Here is a 24,074-nt window from a genome sequence, read left to right as displayed (position 1 = left end):
AAGTCCAGGAATAAAAAGAGAGGCTAGTTGAATGTGTGGCTGAAGACATGGTGCAGAGGCCAAAGATTCAGATTATTGGATCATTGGGATCTCTTCGTGGGTAGAGGTGACCTGTGCAGGACAGATGGACTCCACTTGAACGAGAAGTGGGGCCAATAGCCTGCTGGGCAAATTTGCTTTTGCCACAGTTGGGGTGGAGCTTAAACTACATTGGCAAGGGGGGTGGGACTCCTGAGGGAAGTATCAGTGAGAAGACAGGTATGTGCGGCAACCAAAGAGTGTAAACCTAGCAACCACGATAGATAGCTGAGTTTACAGGAAAAGGGCAAATAGGGCCACTGCTTTAAATTGCAGCTATTTCAATGTGCATAACTAAATGGGTAAGGCAGATGAACGGAGGCCATGGATTGCATATAGGGACAGGAATATTATGGCCAGAAGAAAAATGTGGCTGAGAGAAGGGCAGGACTGGCAGCTCGATGATCTGGAATCTGGATGTGTGACAGAAGAGCAGGCAAGAATGGAGGGTTGTTGCCCTTTTAATCAGGGAGAACATGACAGCTTTGCTTAGAGAGGATATTCTTGAAGGATCGTCAAATGAAGCTATTTGGATAAAACTAAGAAATAAGAAGAGGTATTGTAGACCAAGCCTTCCCCTGCCACCCCTTTCCCCAGTAGTCCATGGGAACTTGAGCAGATATGTGAAGAAATTGCACATAGCCGTAAAAATAATTGAAGATTTTAACTTTCCTGGTATCAGCTGGGCTACCCAGAGTGCACAGGTTGGATGGGGTGCTTTCAAGGTGGTTTCCTCACACAATATTCTCAGGAAGGAACAATACTGGACCTCCTCTTGGGGAAGAGGTAAACCAAGTAACTAAAATGGCTGTTGGGAAGCACTTTGGAACCAGTGACTACAGTGCTATTATCTGTTTAAAAAGTTATGGAAAAAGAGAGACCAGATCCATGGGTAAAAGCCTTGAACTGGAACAGGGCCAACTTTCAGGGCATTAGGCATGACCTAGCTGGGGTTGACTGAGTGACTCAATTTAAGGCCAAGAGAACAGCTGGCAAGTGAAAGGCTTTTAAATGGGTTATATCAAGAATCCAAAGGGTGAAGGGTAGATATACCAAGTTCAGGGAACCTTGGCTGAATCCTTCAACAAATATAAAAAGTTTAAGAGCAGGCTTAAGAGGGAAATCTGGAGAGCAAAACAAAGGTATGAGATGGGTTGGCAGGCAGGGTTAAGGACAACCCTAAGAAGATCTTCAGTTATATTGGTAATAAAAGGGGACGAGGGAGGCACTAGGTCCTCTTAAAGTCCAGTAGGGCCATCTATGATTGGAGCGATGGGAGATGGCTGAGATTTTTAATGTGTATTTCTTCCACCCCACCCCCCCAGTAGTCTGTGGGAACAAGAATATCATAGATGGCAAACAAAAAATGGTAATAAGTACATGCATATTAAAAGGAAGGTATTTGCAACCTTGAATCACGTTAAGGTGGGCAAATCCCCAGAGACTGATCAAGTGTACCCCTAGGCTTTATGAGAGGCCAGGGAAGAAATCACCAAGTCCTTTGTAGAATTACTTGCTCTGTCATTAGCCACTGGTGAAGATCCAGAACACTCAAGGGTGGCTAATGTTATTCCATTATTCAAGAAGGGCAGCAAGGACAGGCCAGGAAACTACAGGCCATTGTGACTGACTTCAGTTGTGGGGAAGTTGCTGGAGGGATTTCTAAGAGGCAAGATCACTTTGATAGTCAAGGTGGTGTGGTGGTGATTGTTGTCTATATGGGTTTTGGTAAGGCCTCGATAAGGTCCTACTTGACAGGCTGATCTAGAAGGTTAGGTTGCATGAGATTCAGAAGAATTGGTGAAGTGGATTCAGAATTGTCTTGATGGGAGGTAGAGGGTGATGGTTAAGACCTGATTCTCCAGCTGGAGGCCTGTGACTAAGGGAGGTGTCCCAGTGGTCAGTGGTGGGACCTCTGTTATTTGTTATTTATGTAAATATGAGTGTTCATAGCAAGAACAGCAAATATGCTGATAGCAAATTGGGAGTCTTGATAGTAAAGCTCCTTACAATGTATCGCAAAGAGATCTTGATCCATTAGGGAGATGAGCTGAGGAGTGGCAAATGGTCTCCAATTTGATTAATTGTGAGATGATGCACTTTGGACGGTCAAACCATAGTAGGACCTATACAGTGAATGGTAGAGCACTGATGTACAACAGAGGACCTGGGAGTATACGTGCACAGTTCATAGAAGGTAGATAGGGTAGCGAAGAATGTGTTTAGCGTGCTGGCCTTCATCAGTCTGAGCACTGTGTTGAGGAGTAGGGACATTGTTTTGTAGTCACACAAGTTGTTGGTGAGGCTGTACTTGGAGTATCATGTACAGGTTTGGTCACCCTGTTATAGGACGGGGAAACGTAGAGAGCAGATTTACAAGGAAGCTGAGTTGTATGGGGAAGTTGACCACGCTGGATCTTCTACCACTGCAGCACAGGAAAGTGAGAGGTTATCTCAAAGTTCAAAGTAATTTATTATCAAATTACATGTATGGCACTATATTATTTTTTTTCCTCTCAGCTTAAGTTGGTAAAACCAGAGGTACAGGCATAACCAAGCACGCTGATTTGTCAATGCTACGAACTTTCGGACTATTCAGGAGTGTTTAGTATTGTGGCTTTCTGAATATTTGTATAGATATTACTGTGTAACTGTTGAAGTTTTCCCTGCATCCTGTCATATTAGTCTCAAGTTTCGTCACTCAGTAATATACCCGCTTTATGAATGTTGGAAGTATAAGTACATTTTTGCTTATGTATTATTAATTAACGTGTTCTGTATTTCTAAATAAATCTATTGTCTTTAACTATTTAAACTAGTTTTGTTTTTAGCCAAAAGACAATTTTACTTGTTGTGAAATGTCAAATGCTGACAGAGCAGTACTGGAAGCAAGGTTGCCCCAGGGCATAAGAGGAATATATTACCTGCACGCTTGCAGGTTGGTTATGGAGTCAACGGTACAAAGTCATTGGGAGCTTTGTAGGCCAAGGTGTTTAATGCGACCCTGATGCTAGGTGGGAAATTTGAATAACCTGACCCATTATTTTAGATCAATGAGTTTTAGGCCTAGATTTTATTACATGTTTTTCCGGACTGGCATCCTGCTGGAAAATCATTCTTTTCAGGACTGGCAATAAATTGGCAATGAACCCACATTTTTAACCCACCCTTGACTGACCTTTCAAATATGTTGGACTCCACACAGAATAAGGTATAGCAGCAGAATTAGTTCATTTGACCCATCGAGTCTTCTCCACCATTCCATCAATACCTGGTCAAATTTTCCTCTTCAGCCCCAATCTTCTCCCCCTTCCCTCCCCTATATCTCTTCATGCCCTAACCAATCAAGAATCTATCAACCTCTGCCTTAAATAAACATAAAGACTTGGCCTCTACAGCTGCCTGTGTCAAAGAATTCCAGATTAACCACTCTTTTTGGCTAAAGAAATTCCTCCTCTTCATCGTTCTAAAGGAACAACCCTCTATTCTGAGGCAGTGTCTTCTGGTCTTAAACTCTCCCACCATACGGAATATCCTCTGCACATCCACTCTTTCAAGGCCTTTCACCACTCAGTAGGTTTTACTGAGGTCACCCCTCATTATTCTGAATTGTAGTGAATACAGACCCAGAACCGTCAAGTGATCTTTATATGGTAAACCAACCAATCCTGGAATCACTTTTGTGAACCTCCTTTGAACCCGCTTCAGTTTCAGCAGGTCCTTTCTAAGGGGCCCAAAATTCTTCACAGTACTCCAAATGAGGCCTCAGCAGTGCTCTATAAAGTCTCAACATTACATATTTGATTTTATATTCTAGTTCTCTTGCAATGAATTGGTAATGTCGCATTTGTGTTCCTCACCACAGACTCAACCTGCATATTAGCCTTTAGGGAATTCTGCACAAGGGCTCCCAAGTCCCTTTGCACTTCGTTTTTTGTATTTTCTCTCCGTTTAGAAAATAGTCAATCCTTTCATTTCTCCTACCAAAGTGCATGACCATACGCTTCCCAGCATGCTATTCCATCTGCTACTTCTTTGCCCATTCTCCTAATCTGTCTAAGTGCTTCTGTAGCCTCCTACTTCCTCGAAACTAGCTGCCCGTCCACCTATTTTCGTATCATCTGCAAACTTTGCAACAAATTCCACCAACGTGAAAAGAAAACGTCCCAATACAGGCCGCTGTGGAACACCATTAGTCACTGGCAGCCAACCAGAGAAGCTCCCTTTGTTCCTACTCTGCCTCCTGCCACTGCTTTATCCATGCTAGGCATTTTGCTGAATCTAACAGGGCAGTATAATTTTTTTTCCATAAGGTCCCTGGCTGTCACTTTAATTACTCAAAAGTAACCCTACTGCTGCATTAATGTAATTTTAGTTGTGTTTTAAGCACAATCTAAACATCAAGGAGCATGAATTTCAATGTTTTACAGTCATGAGGCACATTCATTCATATTGTAGTTGTGTTGTGCATTCAGAGATGGTCTTCTGAACACTGCTGTTGTAGCATGTGGTTATTTGAGTTACTGTCACCTTTCAGACAGCTTGAACCTAGCCATTTTCATCTGAGCCCTCTGGTTAGCAAGGCATTTTTGCCCACAGAGCTGCTGGATATATTTTTGTTTCTTGTACTATGTTCTGTAAACTTTAGAGGCTGTTGTTGTGTGTGAAAATGCCAGGAGAACAGCGGTTTCTGAAATACTCAAATCACTCTGTCTGACCAACAATCATTGCACAGTTTAAGTCATAATTAGGTCACATTTATTCCCCATTCTGATGCTTAGTCTAAACAACAACTGAACTTTGTGACCATGTCTGTATGCTTTTATGCTTTGAGTTGCTGCCACATGATTGGGTGATTAGATATTTGCATTAATGAGTACATGTATCTAACAAAGTGGCCAGGGAGTGTAATTCAGGTGTCATTATATTATCTTTAGTGTGTTGTGGCCAAGTGACATTCATACATAGTTGCCCAAAATGATATATTAATTATGTATAATTTCAAGCTGATTAAGCCTCAGTTAAATTAAATGCTTAATTATTCTTTCATTTCCATGGGTAACTTGTATTTTGATTTGTGATTTTATTTTCTAATTTCACTTTTGAAATTTAAATGAAATGTCATTGAATATTTAGTGAAAAGTTAACCTATCTGGCAAACAGTCTTTGTTCTTACCCTCTATTGGGTTTTGGAAGGTTTTACATTCTATTGACATCAATAAAACATAGAAACATAGAAAATAGGTGCAGGAGTAGGCCATTCGGCCCTTTGAGCCTGCACCGCCATTTATTATGATCATGGCTGATCATCCAACTCAGAACCCCGCCCCAGCCTTCCCTCCATACCCCCTGACCCCCGTAGCCATAAGGGCCATATCTAACTCCCTCTTAAATATAGCCAATGAACTGGCCTCAACAGTTTCCTGTGGCAGAGAATTCCACAGATGCACCACTCTCTGTGTGAAGAAGTTTTTCCTAATCTCGGTCCTAAAAGGCTTCCCCTCTATCCTCAAACTGTGACCCCTCGTTCTGGACTTCCCCAACATCAGGAACAATCTTCCTGCATCTAGCCTGTCCAATCCCTTTAGGATCTTATACGTTTCAATCAGATCCCCCCTTAATCTTCTAAATTCCAATGAGTACAAGCCCAGTTCATCCAGTCTTTCTTCATATGAAAGTCCTGCCATCCCAGGAATCAATCTGGTGAACCTTCTTTGTACTCCCTCTATGGCGAAGATGTCTTTCCTCAGATTAGGGGACCAAAACTGCACACAATACTCCAGGTGTGGTCTCACCAAGGCCTTGTACAACTGCAGTAGTACCTCCCTGCTCCTGTACTCGAATCCTCTCGCTATAAATGCCAGCATACCATTCGCCTTTTTCACCGCCTGCTGTACCTGCATGCCCACTTTCAATGACTGATGTATAATGACACCCAGGTCTCGTTGCACCTCCCCTTTTCCTAATCGGCCACCATTCAGATAATAATCTGTTTTCCTATTTTTGCCACCAAAGTGGATAACTTCACATTTATCCACATTAAATTGCATCTGCCATGAATTTGCCCACTCACCCAACCTATCCAAGTCACCCTACATCCTCTTAGCATCCTCCTCACAGCTAACACTGCCACCCAGCTTCGTGTCATCCGGAAACTTGGAGATGCTGCATTTAATTCCCTCATCCAAGTCATTAATATATATTGTAAACAACTGGGGTCCCAGCACTGAGCCTTGCGGTACCCCACTAGTCACCGCCTGCCATTCTGAAAAGGTCCCGTTTATTCCCACTCTTTGCTTCCTGTCTGCTAACCAATTCTCCACCCACACCAATACCTTACCCCCAATACCGTGTGCTTTAAGTTTGCACACTAATCTCCTGTGTGGGACCTTGTCAAAAGCCTTTTGAAAATCCAAATATACCACATCCGCTGGTTCTCCCCTATCCACTCTACTAGTTACATCCTCAAAAAATTCTGTGAGATTCGTCAGACATGATTTTCCTTTCACAAATCCATGCTGACTTTGTCCGATCATTTCACTGCTTTCCAAATGTGCTGTTATCACGTCCTTGATAACTGACTCCAGCAGTTTCCCCACCACCGACGTTAGGCTAACCGGTCTATAATTCCCCGGTTTCTCTCTCCCTCCTTTTTTAAAAGATACACAAACTATGTAAAGCATGTTTACTTGCACTGGTTATATAAAGATGGTGTAATTTAAGTTAGCTTAAGTTTGTCTTAGAAATTCTATATTAATATAACACTGTTGCAAAATTAAATCCAGGAAATGGTCCCTCTGGAATATGTCTTTCCTACCTGCTGTCTGGATATAGACCATACAAAGCACCAGGAGCTGTACATCTAAATCCAATCCTTAATAACAAATTGGAAGAAGGAGTAAATGTTTCTGTTGTGGATCAGGTTAGTTGCATTGTCAATAATTTGTGTATCAATGTATTCATTTTAATTTCCTTTTTTGTTGCTGTCCTTTCTAGAAATGTAAAATAAAACTTAAAGTTATACTAAACTGTCTGACATGAAAATCAGACTATCCACCATGGTCTGCGCTTTCTACTGCCTGAAGAACACAGCCAACATAATCAAGGACCACTCTTACCCTAGTCATTCTCTTTTCTCCCCCCTCCCACCAGGCAAGAAACAAAAACCTGAGAACTTGTACCACCAAGCTCAAAGACAAGTTTCTATACCACTGCAATAAGACATTTGAAAACACCCCTTGTACAATAAAGATGAACTATTGATCTCTCAGTCTACCTTGTCATGGTCTTTACCGGTTATTTGCCTGCTTGCACAGCACTTGCTCATTAACTGACACTATATTCTGCATTCTGTTTTCCCGACCCCTTTTGTATTACCAACTAATTATAAATGGAATGATCTGCCTGCACGCCGTGTAACCAAAAGCTTTTCACTGTATCTTGATACAGATGACAATAATAAACCAATTTTCTATTATGCATTAAAATATTACTGTTTAGTTGTATAGAAAGTAAAGTTTACAAACAAAATACTTGAATGCAAGTATTTTGGATGTTGAAAAATTGGACACCTTTCATGTAGAGTATTTTGAGTTTTAATAAAGCTTTTACACCATCTGTAAATTAATTTGCCAAGCATGGAAAATAATGTCCCCAATATTGAGGACATCTTTCCACAACTCAGGATGTGCCCTTTTATCATTACTACTATCAGGGTGGAAGCACATAAGCCTGAAGAGAGACACTCTATGTTTTAGGAACAGCTTCTTCCTCTCCACCATCAGATTTTTGAACAGTCCAAGAACACTATTTCACTATTTCTGCTAACTTATTGCACTATGTATATGCTATATATTGTAATATTTATTGTAATTTATTATATATTTTATGTATTGCATCGATTGTTTCCATAAAACAAATTTCACAATATATGACTAATAATAAACCTGATTTTGATTCAGTATAACTTATTACAGAATCTAGACTTCCTTACCTATTAATAAAAGATAAATTAGTATAGTGGTGAGAAATAATCATGGTCTTGCTGATTATGCTGCAGAAATAGTCACTTCAAGTCAAGCTAAGGAAATGCAAAAGATGGAAAACTTTATGACTTATTATAAAATAAACAATAATTGGTATATTGATCATGGCATAAAGAAATTAAAGATGCATCAAACAGAAAAATACAGTAATCAGGGTGCTTTACTCTCCGTATATAATACAGGAAGATAAGTTACCTGCTTTGGTGCATAGAACAAAAACAATATTATTAAATAGTGAAAGATTAGCTATTATTGGTAATTAAAGAGACTGACGTGTTCTTCTACACAAGTCAGATTATCAATATGCAGGTGTAGTAAATGATATGGTTAATGGTACAGCAACACACATAAAAAATGCTGGTGAACGCAGCAGGCCAGGCAGCATCTATAGGAAGAGATACAGTTGACGTTTCGGGCTGAGATCCTTCGTCAGGACTAACTGAAGGAAGAGTTAGTAAGAGATTTGAAAGTGGGAGGAGGAGGGGGAGATCCGAAAGGATAGGAGAAGACAGGAGGGGGAGGGATGGAGCCAAGAGCTGGAAAGTTGATTGGCAAAAGGCATATGAGAGGATCATGGGAGGGGAGGCCTAGGGAGAAAGAAAGGGGAAGTGGGGAAGCCCAGAGGATGGGCAAGGAGTATAGTAAGAGGGACAGAGGGAGATAAAGGAAAGAGAGAGAAAAAGAAAAAAAACCTGATAATAAATAAATAAATAACAGATGGGGTACAAAGGGGAGGTGGTGCATTAATGGAAGTTAGCGAAGTCAGTGTTCATGCCATCAGGTTGGAGGCTACCCAGATGGAATATAAGGTGGTGTTCCTCCAACCTGAGTGTGGCTTCATCTTGACAGTAGAGGAGGCCGTGGATAGACATATCAGAATGGGAATGGGAATTAAAATGTGTGACCACTGGGAGATCCTGCGTTCTCTGGCAGACAGAGCGTAGGTGTTCAGCAAAGTGGTCTCCCAGTCTGCATCGGGTCTCGCCAATATATACAAGGCCGCATAGGGAGCACTGGACGCGGTATATCACCCCAGCTGTCTCACAGGTGAAGTGTCACCTCACCTGGAAGGACTGTCTGGGGCCCTGAATGGTGGTAAGGGAGGAAGTGTAAGGGCTTGTGTAGCACTTGTTCCGCTTACAAGGATAAGTGCCAGGAGGGAGATCAGTGGGGAGGGATGGGGGGGGACAAATGGACAAGGGAGTCGCATAGGGAGCGATCCCTGCGGAAAGCAGAGAAAGAGGGGGAAGGGAAAGATGTGCTTAGTGGTGGGATCCTGTTGGAGGTGGCGGAAGTTACGGAGAATAATATGTTGGACCTGGAGGCTGGTTGGGTGGTAGGTGAGGACAAGGAGAACCCTATTCCTAGTGGGGTGGCGGGAGGATGGGATGAGAGCAGATGTGCGTGAAATGGGAGAGATGGTACTTTGGCTCAGTTGCAAGAGGATTTGAGTACAATGTCTTACTGCACTTGTATAGTGATTTGGCAACACTGTACCAGAGAAATTATGTATAGTTTTGCTCTCTTTAGCAAAAACAAAATGTACTTCTCATTAAGATTGTGCACAAAGTTTGGACTGGTGCCTAGTTTGTTGTATGAGCAGAGATCAAGGAGATTAGGTCTGTATTGTCTAGAGTTTTCAAGAATGAGAACTCATTGAAGCTTGCACAGTTTGTGCAGGGTAAACAAGCTGGATGCAGAAAGGATATTTTCCTGACAGCGGAGTCAATATCACAGTTTAGGAATAAGGAGTAGGATTTTTAGCACTGGACTGAGGAAAAAATTCTTCGTACAGAGTGTGGTGAATCTTCCGACATCTTTATCTGAGGGCATTGGAGGTTCAATTGTTGAGTTCATTTAAAATGAAGTTCAATTGATATCTAGATATTAGAGGAAATCAATGGGTATGTGAATTGCACAGGAAAATGGCATTGGTGTCGAATATTAACCACGATTGATATTCTTAGTCCTATTTCTTATGTTCTCAACAAACACAATAGATTTAATGTTCACTGGTTTGCATCAAGTTCAGTTTTGCTTTCAACAAAAACTATTTTGAAGGTATACTAAATTAATGATGAGCTTGTTCGTCCAGGTCCAGTTCAAATACCAGAGTAATTGTCCTAGGATACATTCTTAGATGGTTGGATGTAAAATATAAAGCAAGGCTTCGTCCATCATTCATCAAAAGAAAAATGTAGGATTTGTAGGGAGAGCTTAATTTATCAAATGTAATTGGATAAATATCGAATGATATCTGAATTAAGGTACTATGGTGCTAGAAGAATCTTTACCTATTATTGATACACCTTTACGTTTTTCAGGATTTGGAATATCTTTCGGAAGGTCTTGAAGGCAGGTCAACCAATCCAGTGGCACTGCTCTTTGATGCACTTCTTCACCCTGAAGCAGATTTTAGGTTTGATTCTCCTTCAGTTGTACAGTGGAAACAAGAAAAACACAACAGCATTCCTCACATTGTGCTGGGAAAAGGACCACCTGGTGGTTCATGGCATGTTAGTATCTTATCTCGGGACCATAATATTTTATAGCCCAAAAGTAATTAGATGTATTAACAATATTAACATGATTAGAGGATTCTGCTTAACTTGGAGTGGGTACATGGAATGCTAGAAAATATTTTATGACTTTGTGCTCCTGGAGAACTTGACACAGCAGATGCAAAACTCAAATGCAGGTATGATTGAGAATGGAATTGCAGAAAGTAGTGGAACAGTCTGCCACCAATAAAAAGAGCTTCATATTATAAATTGACTTTCATGACCTCGGGATGTGTCAAAGTACAATATAGCCAACAAAGTACATCATGAATTTGTACTGCATCACTCTTGCAAATTAAGGGTAAATGGAGAAGAACAGGTATCCAAAAAGTAATTGAAGATCTGAGGATGTAAACCAGGAGATTGGTAGGGAGCTAAGGATTTGAAGTTGTGGAAGAGGGTTTTAGATTGAATGAACTAAGTGTGTGGAAGTTAGGTCTGGCCAATGGTGAACAAGATTATGGGTAAGAAAAATACCGATAATGATTTTGGTGCTTAAGACAATAGCAATTCCAGTTATTTTCTGAACATCCTGATAATATATTCTATTAATACATTTGTTTTTACATCAACCTTGCAGTATTTATTGTGTATTTTAATGACTTGTGAGATGTCATCCCCAGATTCTTTATATTATCATGATGGCGAATTTACAGAGAATGTATATGTTTGGAGTAGCTGTTTCTCTGTGCATTTCATCATGCTTATTAATTTTTATCGACTTCAATATTTCTTATCGAATGGTTGAAACATTCTATTTTTCAAACCTTTTTCAATCAGACAATGAAAATTTTACCTAAACTTTGATTAAAATGGCTGCAGATTTTAAGTGCTTTTTGCTGGAGAAACTCCTGAGAAAGTCCAGAACCCAAAGTAACCATCTTGGCGGACATTCATTCTGTAACACTTCTGTTGGGTTTTTGATGGGTGCATGGCAGATGAGATACAAAATTTAGCTCTTTGATTTCCTTGCGTTTCTGAAATCTCTAACAGCTATTCTCCCTTTAGTAGTTCTAATCTTCAATAGTTCTTCAACTTCTTTATCATTTTGACCATAATATTTATTGAACCTTAAAGTCTAAAATCAAAGTGTGACAACATTTCAATATTTCTTTTGCACCATTCTTGTATCCTATTTCCTATAGTAGGGACTTATACTATAACTTATTCATAAATTCTGAACCTTCAGTACACTTCCCTGTCTTCCTGCTTCATCCTCCAACTTCAGGCTTCTAAAATCTAATGTGGGAATCACAATGGCTGTTTGTATAATATACTTGATCTTTTATCTTTTGCAGCCACAAATTTTATCTGTGCTGAGAATTTGACCCTTTACTTAATCACTCATTTAATAAAACAAATCTGTGTTTTTAGATGATGAATGGATCAATGCTAACAATTAGTGTGAACAGTTGGATGGAGCTACCAGGTTTGAAACTGAAAGACTGGACCAATGGTAAATGGAGGTACAAATAAGTTGTAAAATATTTGCCAAGTAAAGCTAATACAAAAGCAAATTAGTCCTAATGTTGAAATGCCTGAAATACTCAGTAAGTCAACAGCATTTGTAGGGTCATCAAGAGAGCTGACATGTTGGCCCTGTCCCAGAACATTTGTTGAAGGCCTTTTGTTTAAGTTCATTTTTTTTACCTCCTAATCCTCAAAACTTTAAAACACAGTTTTTCAGAATTTCATTATTATTTCCATACCTTTTCCCATTCTAAATATTGTTTGTCATTTTAGAATAGGTTTTAGAAGACTGCCAATCTGCAACATAACTGTTTCTCTCTTCACAGATACAGGGTGACTTGCTGAAAATTTCTTGCAATTTTTGTTTTATGATTGATAGCTCATCAAATTATTTCTCAAGTTAATTATGTAGATGGGAAATACATCCTTTGCAGAAAATTAAATCAGTTTACATTTCCATTGGATTATTGGTTAAGTAATGTGCATTTAACTGAAAGGTTCTAGGGATTTGTTTGTTCCAGATTTTAGGATTTGACATGTGTACTTTTATCTTGAGAGGTTGATATAAAAGGAATATTCCTTCTGAACCTGAATATAAAAGTTTTAAGATTTTCATTACCATCTATGTATCCAGTAGGAAAGGGAGGAAAAACAATTATTAAAAAAAATATATAGACTGAAATCAAGGCACAGATTTAGACTCCATCCAATTATATTTTGAGCAAAAATAGTGACAATTAATAATTGACAAACATCGTTAGGGCTCTTGACTGTAAGGAGGGATGCAGAAGAAAGGAAATTATAGGCCAGTTGGCCTGATTTTAGTGGCTGGAAAGATGTTTTTAGTCCATTACTAAGGACAAGATTTCGAGGTACTTGGAGGCACATGATGAAATAGGCCAATGTCAGTATTGTTTCCTTAAGGAGAAATCTTGCCTGGCACATCTGTTGGAATTCTTTGAGGAAATAACAGGCAAGATAGACATAGGAGAGTCAATGGATGTTGTTTACTTGGATTTTCAGAAGACCTTTGACAAGATGCTGTACATTATATTACAGGAAAGATACTAGCATAGATAAAAGATTGGCAGTGGACAAAGAGTGGGAATAAAGGGGGCCTATTCTGATTGGCTGCTGATGACAAGTGGTGTTTCGCAGGGACCGGTTCCTTTCATGTTATATGTCAGTGATTTGGATGATAGAATTTATGGTTTTCTGGCTACGTTTGCAAATGATACAAAGATAGGTAGAGAGGTCGGTAGTGGTGAGGAAGCAGGGAGTCTGCAGCAGGACTCTGACAAGTTGGAAGAATAGGCAAATTAGTAGCAGATGGAATATAGAGTCAGGAAGACCATAGTCATGCTCTTTGGTAGAAGGAATAAAGGAGTAGACTATTTTCTAAATAAGGAGAAAATTCTAAAATCAGAGGTGCAAAGGGACTTGGGAGTTCTTGAGCAGCATTCACTGAAGGTTAATTTGCAGGCTGTGTCAGTGTTAAGGAAAGTGAGTGAAATATTAGCATTCATTTCAAGAGAACTAAGATATAAGACCATAAGATGTAGGAGCAGAATTAGGCTATTTGGCCCTTCAAGTCTGCTCTGCCACTTCATCTTGGTTGATCCAATTTTCCTCTTAACCCAAATCTCCTACCTTCTCTCTGTATCCCTTCATACCCTGATCAACCAAGAACCACTCATCCACTGCCTTAAATATACCCAGTGACTTGGCCATCTGTGACAAAGAATTCCACAGATTCACCACTCTCTGGCCAAATAAGTTTCTCCTTATCTCCATTCTAAAAGGACACCCCTCTATTTTGAGGCTGTGTCCTCTTGTCTTAGACTCTCCCACCATAGGAAACATCCTGTCCATATCCACTCTGTCAAGGCCTTTCACTATTCGATAGGCTTCAATGAGGTCACCTTTCATTCTTCTGAATTCTAGTGAATATAGCCCAGAGCTATCAAACTCTCTTCACGTGACAAGCCATTCAATCCTGGAATCATTTTCGTGAACCTCCTTTGAACCCTCTCCAGTTTAAGCACATCACTTCTAAGACAAGGGGGTCAAAACTACTCTCAATACTCCCAAGTGAGGTCTCACCTTTGTTTATAAAGTCATAACATTATGTCCTTGCTTTTTATATTCTAGTCCTCTTGAAATGAATGCTAACGTTGCATTTGCCTTCCTCACCACAGATGCAGCATGCAAATTAACCTTCAGGGAATCCTGCACAAGGACTCCCGAATTCCTTTGTGCCTTAGTTTTTACTTGTATTTTCTTGCCATTTAGGAAATAGAAAACCCTTGCAATTCTTCTATGAATGTGCATGACCATACACTTCCCGACACTGTATTCCATCTACCATTTCTTTGCCCATTTTCCTAATCTGCCTCTCTACTTCCTCAAAACAACCTGCCCTTCCACCTATCTTCATATCATCTGTAAACTTTGCAACAAAGCTATCAATTCCAACATCCAAATTATTGACATGTAACTTGAAAAAGAATCAGTCACCACATAGACCCTATGGAACACTGCTAGTCACTGGCACCCAACCAGAAAAGGCACCCTTCATTCCCACACTTTACCCTCTGCCAATTAGCCTCTGCTTTATCCATGTTAAAATATTTCATGTAATCCCATGGGCTCATAGCTTGTTAAGCAGCATTATGTGTGGCACCTTGTCAAAGATCTTCTGAAAATCCAAGTACACAACATTAACCGATTCTCCTTTGTCTATCTTGCTTATTATTTCTTCAAAGAATTCTAACAGATTTGTCTGACAAGATTTCTCCTTGAGGAAACAATGCTGATGATGGCCTAGTTTATCATGTGCCTCCAAATACATCCTTAATAATCAACTCCAACATCTCCCCAACCACTGAGGTCAGACTAACTGGCCTATAATTTCCATTCTTCTGTCTCTCTCCCTTCCTAAAGAATGTAGTGTCATTTGCAATTGTCTAGTGTTCCAGAGTCATTCCAGAATCTAGTGATCCTCGAAAGATCATTATTAATGCCTCCAAAATCTTTTCAGCTATCTGTTTCAGAACTCTGGGGTGTACACCATCTGGTCCAAGTGTCTTATCTACCTTTTAGACTTTCCATTTTCCCATGAATCTTCTTTCTAGTTATGGTAACTTCACACACTTCATGATGCCAGACAACCTGAAACTTCCACCATACTGCTAGCATCTTCCACACTGAAGACTGATTCAAAATACTTACTCAGTTCATCCGCCATTCTCTTGTCTCCCATTACTTCCTCTCCAGCATCAGTTTCCAGCGGTCCAATAATCACTATCGCCTCTCTTTTGTACTTTATGTATCTGAAGAAACTTTTGGTATCCTCTTTAATATTATTGGTGAGCTTTTGTATTCCATCTTCACCTTAATGACTTTTTGTTACCTTCTTTCAGATTTTAAAAGTCCTCTAACTTCCCACTAACTTTTGCTCTATTATATGCCTTTTCTTTTGGCTTTGATTTCTCTTGTTAGCTGTGATTGTGTTATCTTTCCATTAGAATACTTCTTCCCCTTTTGGATTTATATATCCTGTGCCTTCCGATTTGCTCCCAGAAATTCCAGCCTTTGCTGCACTGCTGTCATCCTTTCCAGTATTCTTTTTCAATCAATTCTGGCCAACTGCTCTCTCATGTTCTGTAATTCCCTTTACTCTACTATAATACCAATGCATCTGACTCCAACTTCTCATATGAGAGCAGGAATGTGATGCTAAGGCTTTAGAATGCATTGGCCAAAATGCACTGGGAGTTTTGTGAGCAGCCATTAAGGTGAAGTTGGAATACAAAAGAAAAGGTGTGCTGGTATTGGAGAGGGTTAAGAGGATGTTCATGAGAATGTTTCTGAGAGCAAAGGGGTTAAAGTATGAGGAGTGTTTGATGGCTTGGGACCTGTTCTTACCGAAGTTTAGAAGAAAGAGGGGGGCTCTCATTGAAACCTATTGAAGAGTGGATGTTTCCTATAGTGGATGACCCTAGGACCAGAGGGTGCAGCCTCAGAATAGAGGGATGTCCATTTAGAATAGAAATGAGGAGGAATTTCTTTAGCCAGAGGGTGGTGAATCTGTGGAGTTCATTGCCACGGAAGGCTGTGGAGACTAAGTTATTGAGTTATATTTAGATCAGGGGTTGATAGGCTCTTGATTAGTCAGGGCATCAAAGGTTACAGGGAGAAGGCAAGAGAATGGGGTTGAGCGGGAGAGTAAACCAGCCATGGTGGAGCAGACTCGATGGGCTGAGTGGGCATTGTAGTTCTTCCTTACCACAAGATATCAGGAGGCTATTTTATTACAGCTTCAGCTTATTTCCCTTAAACCAAAGACAGGTAAAGAACCGATTTGATAGAAATGCACAATATCATTGCTGAATTAGAAAGGATACATAAAGGGAAACTGTTCTCATTATGATTCAAGGACTAGGGAAGAAGAGATTTTAAATTTTGAATTATGCAATTGCAGTAAAAAATTACAAATAATAGTGATGATCTAGAACTTGCGAGTTGAGTACAAGGAAACTAATGAATTGTACTCCATTAATTTCTCAAGTATCACTGAAATAATTTCATAGCCTACAGCGGTGGTCCCCGAACATTTTGGATTACCAACTCCTGAGCTCCCTCTCATTTTCTGGGAATTACATAAAACTATAAAGAATTTTGAACTTGCACTGCCCAGTGAAAGAAAATAGGAACTGAAAATTCAAAGTAGTGACAAATATTTGCAAAAAATTATTCTAAGCCATTTAAAGCTACAAATAAAATGATTTCTTAACTACGGTAAAAACAATTTTCATCAACAATTTTAGAGCATACATTAGTTGTCCAACTTTTCACTACTTGATTGCTTTTTTACCTTTGAGATGGTCTCTTTTCAATGAGATGGATGGGCTTGATATCAGCTTCTTGACATCAGGCTGAATGTCACACAAAACAAGTCTCCAATTCACATGTTCAGTAATTTGCTGTCTGCTTTGTTGATTTGAAAGAAGTTGGACGACTGCACAGAGACCATGTTCCACAAAATATGGTGCTGGAAAGGCAATAAAGAATACCTTACCCTGTTTTCACCGTGCAGGATAATTTTCGGAGATTTTTTTTTCTACAACCAAAAGTCTTTATGTTCTTAGACCATAATAAAACCATAAGACATAGAGCAGAATTAGGCCATCTGGCCCATCAAGTCTGCTCTGCTACTCAATCATGGCTGATACCTTTTTTTCTCCTCCCCAGTTCTCAGCCTTTTCCCCATAACCTTTGATGCCATGTCTAATCAAGAACCTATCAGTCTCTGCCTTAAATACACCCAACAACCTGGCCTCTAGAGCTGCATGTGGCAACAAATTCCACAAATTCACCACCCTTTGGATAAAGAATTTTTTCTGCATCTTTGTTTTGAAAGAATGCCCCTCTATCCTGAGGCTGTGCCCTTTTGTCCTAGACTCTCCCACCACAGAAAACATAGAAACATAGAAAACCTATAGCACAATACAGGCCCTTCAGCCCAGAATGCTGTGCCAAACATGAACTAATTTAAGAAATTACCTAGGGTTACCCATAGCCCTCCATTTTTCTCAGGAGTCTCTTAAAAGACCCTATCGTATCCGCCTCCACCACTGTTGCCGGCAGCCCATTCCACGCACTCACCACTCTCTGCATAAAAAACTTACCCTGACATCTCCTCTGTGCCTGCTTCCAAGCACCCTAAAACTGTGCCCTCTCGTGCTAGCCATTCCAGCCCTGGGAAAAAGCCTCTGACTATCCACACAATCAATGACTCTCATCATCTTATACACCTCTGTCAGGTCATCTCTCATCCTCCACTACTCCAAAGCGAAAAAGCCGAGTTCATGCAACCTATTTTCATAAGGCTCCCCAATCCAGGCAACATCCTTGTAAATCTCCTCTGCACCCTTTCTATAGTTTCCACATCCTTCCTGTAGTAAGGTGACCAGAACTGAGCACAGTACTCCAAGTGGGGTCTGACCATGGTCCTATATATCTGTAACATTACCTCTTGGCTCTTAAACCCATTCCCATGGTTGATGAAGGCCAATGCACCATATGCCGCCTTAACAACAGAGTCAACCTGCGCAGCAGCTTTGAGTGTCCTATGAACTTGGACCCCAAGATCCCTCTGATCCTCCACACTGCCAAGAGTCGTCCCATTAATACTGTATTCTCCCATCATATCTGACCTACAGAAATGAACCACCTCACACTTATCTGAGGGTAAACTCCATCTGCCACTTCCTAGCCCAGTTTTGCATCCTATTGATGTCCTGCTGTAACCTCTGACAGCCCTCCACACTATCCACAACACCCCCAACCTTTGTGTCATCAGCAAATTTACTAACCCATCTCTCCACTTCCTCATCCAGGTCATTTATAAAAATCACAAAGAGAAGGGGTCGCAGAACAGATCCCAGAGGCACACCACTGGTCACCGGCCTCCATGCAGAATATGAACCATCTTCAAACACAATTTGCCTTCTGTGGGCAAGCCAATTCTGGATGCACAAAGCAAGATCCCCTTGGATCCCATGCCGCGTTACTTTCTCAATAAGCCTTGCATGGGGTATCTTATCAAATGCCTTGCTGAAATCCATATACACTACATCCACTGCTCTACCTTCATCAATGTGTTTAGTCACATTCTCAAAATATTCAGTCAGGCTCGTATGGCACGACCTGCCCTTGACAAAGTCATGCTGACTATTCCTAATCATAGTATGCCTCTCCAAATGTTCATAAATCCTGCCTCTCAGAATCTTCTCCATCAACTTGCCAACCACTGAAGTAAGACTCACTGGTCTATGATTTCCTGGGCTGTCTCTACTCCCTTTCTTGAATAAGCAAACAACATCTGCAACCCTCCAATCCTCCAATCCTCCAGAACCTCTCCTGTCCCCATTGATGATGCAAAGATAATTGCAAGAGGCTCAGCAATCTCCTCCCTCACCTCTCACAGTAGCCTGGGGTACATCTCATCTGGTTCTGGCGACTTATCCAACTTGATGCTTTCCAAAAGCTCCAGCACATCCTCTTTCTTAATGTCTATATGCTCAAGCTTTTCAATCCACTGTAAATCATCCCTACAATCAGCAAGATCCTTTTCAGTAGTGAATACTGAAGCAAAGTATACATTAAGTATCTTTGCTATCTCCCCCAGTTCTATACACACTTTTCCACTTTCACACTTGATTGATCCTATTCTCTTATGTCTTATCCTTTTGCTCTTCACATACTTGTAGAATGCCTTGGGGTTTTCCTTAATCCTGCTCGCCAAGGCCTTCTCATCGCCCCTTCTAACTCTCCTACTTTCATTCTTAAGCTCCTTTATGCTAGCCTTATAATCTTCTAGATCTCTATCATTACCAGGTTTTTTTGAACCTTTCATAAGCTTTTCTTCTTGACTAGATTTTCAACAGCCTTTGTACACCATGGTTCCTGTACCCTACCATCCTTTCTGTGTCTCATTGAAATGTACCTATGCAGAACGCCACGCAAATATCCCTAAACATTTGCCATATTTCTGCCATACATTTCCCTGAGAACATCTGTTCCCAATTTATGCTTCCAAGTTCTTCCCTGATAGCTTCATATTTCTTCTTACTCCAATTAACCCTTTCCTCACTTCTCTGTTCCTATCCCTCTCCAATGCTTTGGTAAAGGAGATAGAATCATGATCACTATCTCCAAAATTCTCTCCCACTGAGAGACCTGACACCAGACCAGGTTCATTTCCCAAAACCAGATCAAGTACAGCCTCTCCTCTTGTAGGTTTATCCACATATTGTGTCAGGAAACCTTCTTGAACACACCTAATAAACTCCACCCATCTAAACCCCTTGCTGTAGTGAGATGCCAGTCAATATTTGGGAAATTAAAATCTTCCACCATGACAACCCTGTTATTACACCTTTCCAGAATTTGTCTCCCTATCTGCTCCTCGGTGTCCCTGTTACTGTCACCATGGGAAATATCCTTTCCACATCCACTCTGTTTAGGCCTTTTAACATTTGAAAGTTTTCAGTGAGATTCCCCCGCCCCCATCCTTCCGAATTCCAGCGAGTACAGACTCAGAGCCATCAAACTTGCCTCATATGATAACCCTTACATTCCTGGAGTCATCCTTGTGAACCTCCTCTGGACCTTCTTTCGAACCTCAGCTTCAGCTCAATCATTTTGTAGCAGGGATCAGTTCTTCTTCCATCCTTCTTGTTAATTCCCTATTACAAATATTCAGGAATTGATTTATTCCCAAATCTCGAATTTGAATCGAGGAAAATACTGAAATCCCTCCGTGTTTATGTAGCTTACCCAAGTGGGCACAGTTTACTTGAAGATTATCTGCTCTTCAACCAACTCATCCATGTGATTTGTGTTGCCCAGTGAGTTGGTCTTGTCTGCGCATGTTTGGCCCATAGCCTTCTAAGCCTCTCCTATTCATGTACTGATCAGGTGGCTTTTAAATGTTGTTAATATTTGCATTTAATATAAATATTTTTTTCCACAGAAATCTGACGAATGATAGAGCAACTCCAGAAGAAGTGGCTTCATATTATAAAGACTATGTTAAGATTATGGGTCTTCAGAAAAACTTTATTGGCAATACTTGTGTCACTTCTGTCTCAAAGTTGCAGCAAGATCAGAAGTATATAAAGGGCAAAATACCAAAAAGTGTTAAAATAGATACCACTACACAACAGCTGCCTGCTACTGAAAATGGATTTCTTCACAGTCCTTGGGAAGTCAGAGGATACCAGAGAAGTGGAGATGGATCAAATTTGCCTTTTTGTCTTTATGCTGAAAATGTTGTCTTAGCCATTGGTACCAATGATTTGCCTGCCAGACTTGGGGTAGAAGGTGAAGACTTGCCTTTTGTATTTCACAGCATCTCAGCCTTTGAATCGGCTATCAAAAGCTGCAAAGTCAACCAGGCATCAGATTCTGTTCTAATTGTTGGTGCAGGGCTGACTGCAGCAGATGCAGTATTGTGTGCCAACTATCACAATATCCCTGTCATTCATACATTTCGAAGAAGCGTAACTGACCCAGCCTTGATCTTCAAGCAGCTTCCAAAGAAACTTTATCCAGAGTATCACAAGGTTTATCAAAAGATGTGCAAGCAATGCTACATCACAAATTCATACTCTAACTACACTAGCTTTCCTGAAACATGCATTGTTTCTTTTGTACCAGGTATGAAATGTATCCTTCAAACTGCTTCAGGAAGGAGTATTAGTCTAAGTATCTCAATGGCCCTGGTGCTGATAGGTACTTACCCCAATTTGTCCTTTCTTAAAGAGCATGGAAAATACTTGGGAATAGATCCAAGTAAGCCCATTTCATGTAAGAAAAATCCTATTGACATTAATCCTTATACATTTGAGTGTACTAAAGAGAGTGGCATTTTTGCTATGGGCCCGTTAATTGGAGATAACTTTGTCCGCTTTCTTAAAGGTGGAGCTCTGGGCATCACAAGTTGTTTAGTGAAACGCTTGAAGGAAAAGGAGCAGTTAATTTCTGAAACTGGAAATGATGATGGTTAACAAAGTTTAAGATTAATGGTCAATATAGACCTGTTCACTTTATCAAAAGCCTCCTACTGTAATCTTTTAGGAATAGATTCTTGATGCGAAGGAACTAGTGCATGCCCTGTTCACTTTTTGATTAAAAAAATGGAGGAAATGGTTTAGTTAATTGTTAGTGTGCTCAGCAGAAAGGCACACGTCTTTGTTTTGTGAAATACTCATTTCTTCATGCAACAATGAGTTATAAACTTAGCAAACAAGCAAATCTATTCTCAAAAGTCTATCTACAAATGTACTCAAACTCAAAAGGTCACAATAGCAGAAACCTCATGTGAGAATTGTTCATTGCTTCTGGCCATCTTCCTCCAATGCATTTCGTGGTCTATTCATTTCAGTGAGCCAACTAGTTTTTTCTTTGCCTATAGAGAGAGATTGTTTGAATAAGTGCCCTCTCAACCAAAATTATGCTGTTCAAGACAATTTGATAAGACTAGTATGATTGCTTTTTGAACATTCCTGGGGTCCTTGTCCATCTCCAAATAGCAAATATCCTGAAGCATTTTGATTGTATGCAGTCATTGACCTGATGAAGAAATATATTGAAAGTTCACAACATTTTATTATGAAACTGAAAATAGTGTGAAAATCAAAGCCAGAACTCTAAAAGTAACATTGCCATAGCAGTAGGGAGCCAAGTAGCTTCTGTCCATATGTGTTAATGTCCAAAGGGTGTTTGGCAACTCTCCCAGTTTAGGCATAGATTCTAAATATTTGTGGGTAGAATACTGCAGGGCTGACTTGGCTGTGAGCTTGATTGAAATTGTGTCTTAAATTGTGGCAGCTGGTCTGACTGGTTGTATTCCTTTCCTGACAATGTTTTATGTAACTAGCTTGCAATGCACATTTAATCAAATGAGGAATTCGGGCAAGGGAAGCGGATTTCCTTTCTGAAGTACCATTAGCAAATTGGACTGTTCACAACAACCCAGAAATTGTAGTATCAGCATTACTGATAAATAACATGATAGAATAACGTTTAAAAAAAATTTAATCACACTCTGTAAACAATAACAGCCTCTTCTTCTTCACTATCATCTATCAATTCTAGTTTGCCTGGTTGCTCTTCTGCAATTGATTGATCTATAAATAATTTGTAAATTCAAGCCGGAAATAATAAAAAAAAAATGTAATGGAAAGATGGAGCAGATCAGGGAATATCTCTGGAAAGGAACATATTTGGTTTATTTTAACTTTGAGAGAAGGGTGGAGATGAAGAGTCTGAATGACAATTGGTACTGCTGTCAATTGAGAGAAGATGGGAAAGACTTGTTGAATGCCGGATCCTGATGCCTGGAGAAGTAAATTGAATGTGATGAGTGAAAACAGGAAAAAAGTAAAATGAGAATATCTGCACTCTGATAAATACTGGAAAAACAAAACACAACAGATGCTGGAAGTCTGAAATAAATGTGAGGAAATGTTGAAAATACTCCTGTGCAGTGAAAACCTAGATTACAATTTCAGCTTGATAAAACTGGGATGGTTGACTTCAGATAACCAAAGATGAGTCAGGCAGCTTGGAAAGCGTGCCTGAGTTTATGTCAGCCTTCCCAGCAGTGGCGAGAATGGGAGTGTAATGGAAAATGAAGTGACAAGTGAATGGATGCTTTGGGTCATCCTTGTGAATTGACAGGTATTCTGAAAAGAGGCTATTCCGTATTTGGCTTCTCCGATGAAGGGAAGACCACACAGTAAACTTCAAATACTGCATACTACATTAGATGAGTACAAGCAAAGGGTTAGTTAGGTAGCTAGGAGATGGGAAGAGGTGAAAGGCCAGCATTGCTTGGGAAGGTGCCTTTAGTAGGGATATAGATGCTGATGGAGATGGAAGACTATTGAAAATGAGGCAACACACAGAAACAAACAGTTTGGAATAATGTAATGAGAGGGAATAAAATTGTCAATGAGGCTGGCATCACAAATGAATTAATGTAGGATGATCCATTGAATGTGCAGGCTGGCAGGATAAGAAGAGAAGTTCAGGAAATAAAACATGACTAACAGCTTTGCCAACTATAGCGGAGGGGAAGAAGCCATAGTTAAAATAAAATAACTGATGTCACCAGAAGCACCAGTGTGGAAATTGTCTGCCATTATAACAGATAGAGAAATTTGGAGAATGGAATGTAGGTATTAAAAAAAAACAGGGTACGAGGTGGTCAAGGCAGTTGTGGGAGCTGTGACTTGTAATGGATTTTGATCACCAACTTGTTCCATGAGATGAAAAAGAAGTCAAGGAAAGAACTGATCAGAGATGGTCACAATAAAGAAGTGAAAATAATGTAGAAGCTAGCAACAAA

General features: G+C 40.1%; 1 protein-coding gene across 2 annotated transcripts in view; it reads left to right on the top strand.

The window, feature by feature from the left end:
* The window catches only part of osgin2 (oxidative stress induced growth inhibitor family member 2), a 36,171-nt gene extending 12,097 nt beyond the window's left edge, over positions 1-24,074 (top strand). For both annotated transcript variants that reach the window (XM_063041269.1, XM_063041280.1), the window contains 4 exons: positions 6,864-7,000; positions 10,448-10,639; positions 12,059-12,150; positions 20,694-24,074. In XM_063041269.1, the coding sequence (XP_062897339.1) occupies positions 6,864-7,000; positions 10,448-10,639; positions 12,059-12,150; positions 20,694-21,729 (1,457 nt within the window). In that variant the 3' untranslated portion in view covers positions 21,730-24,074. The remainder of the gene's footprint in view (positions 1-6,863; positions 7,001-10,447; positions 10,640-12,058; positions 12,151-20,693) is intronic.

The sequence above is a fragment of the Mobula hypostoma genome, chromosome 1 (genome assembly GCF_963921235.1).
Source record: "Mobula hypostoma chromosome 1, sMobHyp1.1, whole genome shotgun sequence".
Classification (NCBI taxonomy): domain Eukaryota; kingdom Metazoa; phylum Chordata; class Chondrichthyes; order Myliobatiformes; family Myliobatidae; genus Mobula; species Mobula hypostoma.
Note: the sequence above shows the minus strand (reverse complement) of the source record. Positions and strands in the feature narration are given on the sequence as shown.